The sequence below is a fragment of the Jaculus jaculus genome, chromosome 1, assembly GCF_020740685.1.
Source record: "Jaculus jaculus isolate mJacJac1 chromosome 1, mJacJac1.mat.Y.cur, whole genome shotgun sequence".
Classification (NCBI taxonomy): domain Eukaryota; kingdom Metazoa; phylum Chordata; class Mammalia; order Rodentia; family Dipodidae; genus Jaculus; species Jaculus jaculus.
Genome location: NC_059102.1, coordinates 175,800,738 through 175,811,372, shown reverse-complemented (window position 1 = coordinate 175,811,372; position 10,635 = coordinate 175,800,738). Strand labels below are relative to the sequence as shown.

Below are 10,635 nucleotides of genomic sequence, written 5' to 3'. Positions count from 1 at the left end.
ATCTCTCTCTTCTCTAACTCTTGTATATTAGTTATCTTTTTCCTCAATTTCTTAGCGGACACTGAGCTGTAACCCCCACTTCCAGCTTGGGCCTACCATCCACAATGAGCTTTTGATCAGAGAAACCTACAAGGTTTCCCAAAACAATGACAGACTTCTGTCAGAGTACTTGATGACCCACCAAAGGCCAGTGGTAAGACCCTATTGCTGAAGACTCCATATGCAGCTGATGCGTAAAATGGAATGACATGGCTGGAAGCCAGGAGAGAGTCAGTCCCCAGACAGTCAGCGTGTCTAGTGCCAGAAGGTGCTACATAGGCGACTTGGGGAAATGACCAAGATCTGTCCAAGCAACACATTGTTTAACCTAATTAACAACAAATAACCAGATGTGATGCCCACACAAGTGCAATAGTGGTACACAGCCATGGTGAGGAATCAATTGCTCTTCATTTTGCTAACTGATTCACTCAGTGGTACAAGACCCATAACTGGAGCTGGGAAACAAGTCAGAACCATAACCAAACACAAGCCCACTCTACAATATCAAGCTACCATCAATCACGGGGTATAAGGGAGCTTACACCTATCATACTGTCTATCAAAAAGTAAGTGTTATCTCAATTTTCCGGGTGCTAACTTACTCTCCGTTGGAGAATCTGCTTCTCTTTTCCAGATAGATGCAGATCCTAAGAAGAGAGCTGCCCCAACATACCTCAAAAGGGGCCCAACTGAAACCAAGGGCAACTGGCGAAATAAGCAGGGGTGATGTTTTCCTGTGAACCGGATACCAGCACAAAGGGGAAGGAGACCAACGCAGAGAAAAATCAACTCCTACCAAATCAGACAGCCAGAGCCTCAGAGGCCCCCAACACCTCAGCACTGAAGCAGATCAAAAATGAACCCAACATGGCTCAGGGAAATTTTGCGGAATAGGTGTTGGAAAGAATGTCAGAGTCACATGTTGGGTCATGATTTGCAGAGACATTTATCATACCAATAACTGGGGGCTAACGCCACAATGACCGACCCATTTTCATTAACAAGGGGGGTCTAATGGCAGGGGGTAGATCACAGATGAACCTAAATAATGGTACCAAACGGCCTGCATTTACTGAAAAGAAAACTAATAAATTAAATTTTAAAAAAAATCCTCTAGAGGAAGCTTCATGATGGTAGGGAAAGCATGGCATCCAAAGAAGATGTATATTACTTCTCCCACAGAAGGTGAAAAATAGTATCAGGAAATTTAGTCAAACTCTGGCAAGGCAGAGCTGGCTAAATACCCCTAAGTCTAATCCCAACAACACACCTCCCCACCCCACCCCAAAATTTCTACCTCCTAAATTGACATCTGATTCAAACTACCAAAATCTTTCATACCTGTTGCCCCCTTCCTCCATTCAGGATGAAATATTTTGATTTAGAGGAATTTGATGAACCACACAAAGTCTATCAATCATCTATCTATCATCTATCAATCAATCAATATATCATCCATTTATCAACCAATCAAGTACTTATCTCTTTCTATCTCTATATACTGATATACAGATGTGGTATATTGTAAGTACATACCAAATATAGAGGTGTTTTATAACTTTTTTATTGATCAACTAATTATTGACTACAACTAATTACTACCTGTATTTATGGTCTAAATGATTTTGATAACTTTTATGACAACACAATTGTACCTCGCAGAGATTATGCTAACAGGTTTTTACAAAGTATTAAATTACAGATTCTTTTTTATTTTATTTTTTGAGGTAGGGTCTCACTCTGGCTCAGGCTGACCTGGAATTCACTGTGAAATCTCAGGGTGGCCTTGAACTTTCAGCAATCCTCCTACCTCTGCCTCCCAAGTGCTGGGATTAAAGGCATTAGCCACCACACCCAGCCAAATTCTTTGTACATATATAGAATATTTTTTTTCCAGTTGTTTTTTGTAATTTTTTCTTTATTAGTTTTCTATTCTGAAAATACAGACAGTTTGGTACCATTATTAGGCTCATCCGTGACCTGCCCCCTCCTCACTGGCCCCTCCTTGTTGAGATATGGGTCGTGCATAGTGGAGTTAGCCCACAGGTTTTAATGATAATTATACCCTATTTCTTTCTTTTATCTCCCCTACCAATCCATATCTCTTTGTTCCTTCTAGTCCAACCCATTTACACTGAAACTACACGAGCTTTTTGCTTTCATGAGTTCCCATTGGCACATTATTTTTCTTATTTAGTGAGCAACTGGTCTTCTATTTAGAACTTCCTTGTCTATGTACACTTTGTGTCAGTATCATGCTGTTTGTATTACTATGGCTCTAAAATATACATTGAAGTCGGGTATTGAATTACCTCTTACTTGTTTGTGTTGCAGAATTATCTAATATATAGGAATATTATGGCAACATTTATATTTACCAATAATCTTAATATATTTTGTTTTTTCATCAATTTCTTTCTTTTTTTTTTTTTTTTGTTTTTTTCAAGGTTGGCTCTCACTCTAGCCCAGGCTAACTTGGAAATTCACTAGGTAATCTCAGGGTGGCCTCAAACTGACTGTGATCCTCCTACCTCTGCCTTCTGACTGCTGGGATTAAAGGTATGTGCCACCATGCCTGGCATTTTTCATTGATATATATATATTTGTTATAATTGACTCTCATTGACATTCCAACCACCCTCCTGCTGAATCCTCTTTTTATCAATATATTTTTCTTCCAGGAGGAAATCATTTTTTGGACTATAGCAGGCATAATTTGATATGGCAAGTTGTTTAATTTTGTTCACCTACACTAAAAACATTAATAGTTCTTTTTTAATTTAGAGGACAGGATAAAGAAAAATTTCAGAAATTTTTGCATCTGTGTTTCCCTGTAATGTGTTTTGTGTGTTTGTGTGTTGTATGTATATATATATGCCCATACAGTGCCTCATGAACTGACTACTTGCCTACAGTGGCTAGATAAGAATATTAGGTGTCCTGCTCAAATGCTTTTATGCCCTCACATTCTTGACCCTGAGTCTTACCAATCCCAAAGCTTGCCTTTTTTTATTAGCTCCATTGACATTCTGGACTCTGCTCCCCACTCTAATTCAGGTTACAGACATCCATGGCCATACCCAGGTGTTTATGTGGGTACTGAGGATCAAAACCAGTAGTCTCTAAGGTTTCCTCTGAACCTCATATTTGCATAGAAAGTACTTTTACCCCCTGAGCAATTTCTCCAAGCCTGAACACTGGTAATTAATCCACCTTTCAGTTATAATTGGATCCTTAGAAATTGGAACATATCAAATAGTCATTTCAAATTCATATACGCTTATGTATTTTTTCCACTTAACACTAAGAGAGGCACAATAGGAGACTTGCCTATTAGATCATAGGTTGTTGGATTTATCCCTTTGTTAGGTACATTGAAAATGGCCAAACTGCTAGTGACATAAAACTTTTATGATGATGAAAATACAGTTTGCAAAACAGATATGATAAATATGCTCACTGGAGTGTATGACAAGCCTAGGTATAGGAGTGACAGTGGAAGGCCTATTCACTATTCATTTCTGCAAAGTAATTTTTATTGTGCAGAAACAGTTATTCAATTAATAATGGCTTGAAGGGACTGAATAAATAGAGGAAAATAACTGTGTCCATTTCAGAATCAGGACTTAATTAAACCCCCTCCACATTGGCCCCTCCTTGTTGAGGTATATGGGTCGTGCATTGTGGAGTTAGCCCACAGTTATAGGTAAGATAAATGTCTCTGCATATCATGACCCAACATGTGGCTCTGACATTCTTTCCACCCCTCTTCCGCAAAATTTCCCTGAGCCACGTTGGGTTCATTTTTGGTCTGCTTCAGTGATGAGGTGTTGGGGGCCTCTGATTGACTGTCTTTTAACAAATTATTATGTAGGGGCTGGAGAGTTTGCTTAGTGGTCAAGGCATTTGCCTGAAAAGCTAAAGGACTCTGGTTTGATTCCCCAAGACCTGCCTAAGCCAGATGCACAAGGGGGCATATGTGTCTGGAGTTCATTTTCAGTAGATAGAGGCTCTTGAATGCCCATTCTCTCTCTATTCCTCTCTTTCTCTCTCTCTCTCATACACATACACACATAAATAAATTAAAATAAGGAATTATGTTAGGTAGAACAAGATTAAATTTAATGTTCTCCTTCTTGGAGTCTCAGTGCTTCATGGGCAGAGTTTTACTGAGCAAGGTGGGAAAAGGACAGTGCGTTTGCTCCCATATTTAGGCTATTTGACATATTACTTGTCCTACATAACTATTTCATCATGTACAACTTAGCTTATTAGTCATCTCATTTTGGAATTTTTGTTTTCAGGTTAAGGTTTTTTCCTTTTCACTTCAATTAAGTACTCTCTTTTCAAAATTCAAGTCTTTCCTCCCTGGGGATTATTTGAAAAAAGTTGCCTGGTAAGGAGAGATTTCTTCATTTGAATTTGTTCCAAGTATTCTAGAAAACTGATCTGTAATGATATCACAATCTTTTGCATTGGAAATAGTGATGATGTGAAGAGTCACTGCCCATGTAGCATTTTCCACACGTGTAAGTGGAGCAATTATCTTCCTATTAGATGACCCAAAGGATTTAAGAACCCTGATATATGTCCACGCTGAAAGAAATTTTGTTATTTAGTTCTGATGTGTCATGTTCTCATGTAGTCATCATTGCTTTTAGAAGCTTGTGGATAATGTGTTTCCTTGAGTGAGGCTGTGAACAGATAGGGACATGTTTTAGTACAGAAATAAAAGCCTGAAACTCGTGCTTTCAGTGAGTGAAGGACTGGAGTTCTTCATCTACTTGTGAGAATTCTTCATCACTGGCTTTTATATGAGGTTAAATCAGCCTTTCTCTTATTATATAAGAAGCTTAATACTTTAGCACACAGAAGTTACTGCCTAATACTTGAAGCAAGGTTGTTGTGTTGCTTTACCATAATTGGTGGAAAGGGCTAATCACACCATGAAAATTAAGGTTTAATTATTTGTTTATTTGTGTCTTCAAAATAGGTATAGAAAAGTTTGTTTCTAAAAATTTGGTCAATTTTATACATACTTGTGTAAATACAGCATGAATTATTTTATATGAAGATATTTTGAGAGAAAGTAATGATATTTAGCCTCCTCTGTACAGTAAGTAATGGCATAAGTCACAGATTCTACATTTATCTTCCTTAGTGTACATATGCCTTCATGAAGCAGTCACCCTCAGTAAAAGAGGCAACAATTTTCTTGACCAAGGGAAAATGTAATATGTGAGTTTTTGAACTATAGCATCAGTGGTAGGTACTATGTAAATATTCTGGTGATAAACTAAAGTATAGCCAATATGTTAAATGTCAATATCAAAGAAGGTATGTGAATTAGAAAACTTAAGGAGTCAAAACACAGATGCTAATCAAAACATACATTCTATATTTGATTTAGTTTTATAAGATGGCTAGTGTTCATAATCCACACTAAAAAATAACACTTGCCTTATTTTATGTAATTAATAACAACTCAATTGATTCATAATTTGCTTTATAGGAATAATGATTTTACATGACATGCTGACAAATCAATGTAATTATTTTGGATACATTTGTATGAGAAAATTTAGCTACATATAATAAGTTATGTCATAATTTAAGGGAACAAATGCATTTAAGCTTTCTATTATTATTGTTTTCCTCATCTACTATCTCCTCTAGTCATAAAAGTTGTTATTTTAATGTACTACCATGTTATGCTGTAATTTTTTGTAGAGAATTGCTTAATGCTTTGTGTTGAAAGCAGAGTCATGCAATTATTATATTTATATAGTATGAAATAATTAAAAGCTAAAACTCTACAAAGTTATAGAACTCTATTTTTATTGCATTATAAATATTAAATTGGGCAATGACAGATTTGTCCTGGCGAATCAGAGCACTGATAGTCAATGAGCAATAACAGCAATAAACTTTACAGAGTAAGAGGGGAAAGAATGTGGTTTATATCCGGTCTGGTTTTCACACCTAGTCTTTTCAGCAGGTGCCACCTGTCTGCAGCATGCACATGGCACTCCCAGAAGGAGCATCAGGGCTGGACTCTAAATAAAATAAAGCTCAGCCTCTTCATCTGCTCGTCTCTGCTACTGAATCCCTGCATAGAGATTATGCTTGCTTGCTTCCTGACAATGTGCATTCCTCCACAGGTAAAGATGCCTTTTACTTATCTACGATAAAATAGAGTGATTCCTAAAGCATACAATTTATTCTTATGCCCTGAAAGTTGTTCATTTATTACAAGGTATACTGTTATTTATATCCTGGACTATGGGAATAATTCTCATGTGGAGAGAGATCATGATGTTGCTTGCTTTGGTCACAGGAAACACTGTAAATCATTGATAGCAACTCTTATCCATGTAGATTGTGCAGCTGTTGAGCAGTTCTTTGGGCACAGGACATGTAAATTAAACAATACCAATGCAGCAAGAGAAAGTAGATGCTAAGTGTGCCCCCTCCCAAAGGAAATGATGAAGAAGTGACAGAGGGAGGCTTATGATGGGACGCAATGTCACCTTCATAGCAAGTGAATGAGTCTGCAAGTGCCACCCAAGCCATATGGCTCCAAAACCCATTGACTCACCATTGCCCTATGCTCTGATTCCAGACATGCCCTTCTCTTATCTAGATTCCATCCTGTGATAGAATTGGAACCACTATCTTCTTATAGTAGTTACCACATCCAAGTTACCACTGGGTAAATTTTTTCAGAACGAAACAACATTATTGTTAAATTTTGAATAATTTTATATATTAAGAGAGAAAAGAAATATAGATGGGATAGAAAGAGGAGTAGAGCTGCACCAGTAGATTTTTAGATAGTCTTTTTGGAATGGTTAGTTAATTAATCACATATTTATTTTTCAATGTTCAAACAGATTTCTAATTACATTTAGAAAATGGCCCAGACTCTTGTATTCACTTACTTAACATAAATGTTTCCTTTACTATTTTTGGCACCTAGACACTTAATTTATGTTAAAGTACTTCATACCAAGGATGATTTATACCTACAACTGACATCCACAAATTTTTACTTTTCATTTTGGTTTGCATTTATCCTCTTTCATTAACCTGATTATTCCAAGACTTTTAATACTATTAGTAGGATACCATGAGTTGGGAAGAAGAGGTGGTGAAAAAGGGAGAGATGATAAAAGGAAATTTGTGGCATTTAAACAAAGGATGGTAAATTTGAGGCAGGACAGAGGAAGGGGAGTGAGGTGAAAAAGAGCAGAAAAGGGAATTTAAAAAGTGTAAGAAAACTTCAATGAAACCTTTGTAAGACAATAAAAAAATTACTGAGACTACATAGTGAATTCTAGGTCAGCCTGGGCCAGAGTGAGATGCTACCTCAAAAAAAAAAAAAAAAAAAAAACTTAAAAAAGTCAAGCACAGTGGCACACTTCTTTAATCCTGGCACTTGGGAGGCAGAGGTAGGAAGATTAATGCCAACCTGAGATTATAGAGTGAATTCATGTCAACCAGGGCTAGAGTGAGTCCCTACATTGAAAAAAAAATCAAAAAGGTAATATATTAGCTGTTGATAAAGTAATTGGTGATAGTCATGCTTAAAAGAGTTCAGGTACTTCACCTATTATTCAAAATCAGGATAGTGAATGCAAATGCATTGTGAGTTTGGTGCTGGCAAGGATAAAGTGAATAAACCAATAAGTCCTAAAATAATGTACAGTGAGTCGGATGAAGCAGTTCTTTTCATGAATGCATCTGTACTTACAAGATGTAGTTTAATTCCAAGTCCTGTAAAAGTAATGAGCATTTCATGAGGTATATTAGGTCAATATAGTAGCAATGTGATGGATGCTTCTAGAGATATGATCAACAAATGTACCCAGCTCCAATTACTGACTATAATATTTGATACATCAAAGGTTTATGGACTCCAGAGACAGGAGATTTCTGAAAAGTAGGTCATACTCACTGTTTTTTCAAGTCAGACATCTGTGTTAAAATCCAACATATTTTAATTTTTAAAAAATATTTTATTTATTTATTATCAAGGAGACAGAAAAAGAGAGAGAGAAGGAAAGAAAGAGAGAGGAAGAGAGAACAAGAGAGAATGGGCATGTCAGGGCCTTCTGCCACTGCAAATGAACTCTAGAATCATTGTACGACTTTGTGCATCAGGCTTCACATAGGTAATAGGTAATTGAACCCAAACCACCAAGCTTTGAAAACAAGCATTTTCACTGCTGAGCCATACCTCCGGCCCATAAAATAAAACATATTTTAACTAAGAAGTTTAACTTCTTGAATGATTGTGGCATAGAGATTCACTAAAATCTTGAGATAGAATCTTATACTTGTAGACTCAACCAAAACATCTTAGGAAAAATAGTATTAGCAACAGAAGGTTTATAGGGCTCATTGGAGAGATTCAGAAATAGTTATTAAATATCTATTGTGACAGACATTTATGAAACACTCAATTTCTCAGTAGATTCATTACATGTAAATACATTTATTGCAGGTCCTATTATTCTGAACTCTCATCTCTTCAACAAGCCTATGAAACTATCAATGGGACACAGCAACAATGTCACAGAATTTGTCCTCCTGGGACTCACCCAGGATTCTGCTGGGCAAAAAGCATTGTTTGTTTTGTTCTTACTCATGTACATTGTGACAGTGGTGGGCAACCTGTTCATTTTTGTGACAATTCTTGCTAGTCCCTCATTGGGCTCCCCAATGTATTTCTTTCTTGCATGTCTTTCACTACTGGATACTTTTTATTGCAATACCATCTCACCAAGTTTGATTATAGACTTACTTTGTGATAAGAAGACTATCTCCTTCTCAGATTGCATGGTCCAGCTCTTTTTTGATCACTTATTTGGTGGCGCTGAGATCTTTCTTCTGGTGGTGATGTCCTATGATCGCTATGTGGCCATCTGCAAGCCCTTGCACTACGTGACCATCATGAACAGACGGGTTTGCATCCTGCTGTTGGTGCTTTCCTGGGCTGGAGGTTTCACACACTCTTTTCTTCAAGTTCTTTCTGTGTACAACCTTCCTTTCTGTGGCCCCAATGTCATTGACCACTTCATGTGTGACATGTACCCATTATTGGGACTTGCGTGCACTGACACCTACTTCCTTGGCATCACTGTTATTGCCAATGGTGGGGTCATCTGCACAGGGATCTTTCTCATTCTTCTAGTTTCCTATGGAATCATTCTAAACTCTCTTAAGACTCAGAGTCAGGAAGGGAGGCGCAAAGCCCTATCCACATGTAGCTCCCACATCACAGTGGTTGTCTGCTTTTTTGTTCCCTGTATTTTCATATATGCTAGACCTGTTTCCAACTTTCCTATTGATAAATCCATTTCTGTTTTTTATATAATAATCAGCCCCATGTTAAACCCTTTAATCTATACCTTGAGAAATTCAGAGATGAAAAAGTCTATCAAAAAGCTTTGGTGTAGGACTGACCAGATTGCTTAGTGGTTAAGTGGTTAAGGCCTGAAAAACCAAAGTACTGAGATTTGATTCCCAAGGATCCACCTGAGCCAGACACACAAGATAACACATGTGTCTGAAGTGGGTTTGCAGTGGCTGAGGTCCCTGGCATATCCATTATCTCTTTCCCTTTCTGCCTTTTCTTTCTTTCTATCTCTCTTAAATAAATAAAAAATATATATATATAGCTCTTGTTTAAAGTGTTATCTGCAGGCAGAATAAGAAATTCTCTTGCTGGAGAGATGACTTAGTAGTTAAGCGCTTGCCTGTGAAGCCTAAGGACTCAGGTTCCAGGTTTGATTTCTCAGTACCAATGTTAGCCAGATGCACAAGGGGGCGCATGCCTCTGGATTCGATTGCAGTGACTTGAGGCACTGGTGCCCCCATTTTTTTTTTTCTCTCTCTCTCTCTGTTTCTCTCTCTGCCTCTTTCTCTCTCTGTCACTCTCAAATAAATAAAAAATGAACAAAAAGCTAAGAAAAAGAAATTCTCCTTACCGAATATATTACTAATCTTCCATAAACAAGGAGGAATCTACAAAAAGATGAAGTCTTCTGTGCAATGGATATGCAGGAAAGTCTTTATTATAAAAATCCACCCACTAATATCACCAAGTTTTCTTTTTATATTATAATCATTTCAATAGACAATTTTTCCAAGAAGTGAGCTTTGGATCTTTGTCCTGTTACAAGTAAAGATTAAACTAAGCTTCATACTTTATTTTACTCAGTTAAGATTGAAAAAGTCTAGGAGAAAGTGATTATTATTTTCCCTGTATAAGAAATGAGACAAGTTTGGCAATTTATAATAACCCATATTTATATGAAAGGAATATGGAAAAGGAATGATTTTCTGGTACTGAAAGAGGGTTGTGAAATAGAAATTGTCCTATAGTCTGCCCGTGTGTGTCTATGTAGCTTCATTCTGCATAAAGCTGTAGGAAAACTTCCATTTCTGACCTCAGTGTCCCTGCCCTCCCAGTTCAGGGTGCTTTACCCAGAAATATTCCCAGTGAACATTTTCATAAGATTGTTGATAATGAAGTAGACTCTAGTATTTGAAGACAGATTATACTTCTTGAAGACCATTCTAAGTCAA

The 10,635-nt window shown here is 37.1% G+C and overlaps 1 protein-coding gene across 1 annotated transcript; it reads left to right on the top strand.

The window, feature by feature from the left end:
- The first annotated feature begins 8,598 nt into the window (after positions 1-8,598).
- Positions 8,599-9,522, top strand: LOC123454747 (olfactory receptor 4A5-like). Its single transcript, XM_045133980.1, has one exon. It carries the CDS (start codon positions 8,599-8,601, stop codon positions 9,520-9,522), a length of 924 nt encoding a protein of 307 aa, XP_044989915.1.
- Positions 9,523-10,635: the final 1,113 nt, after the last annotated feature.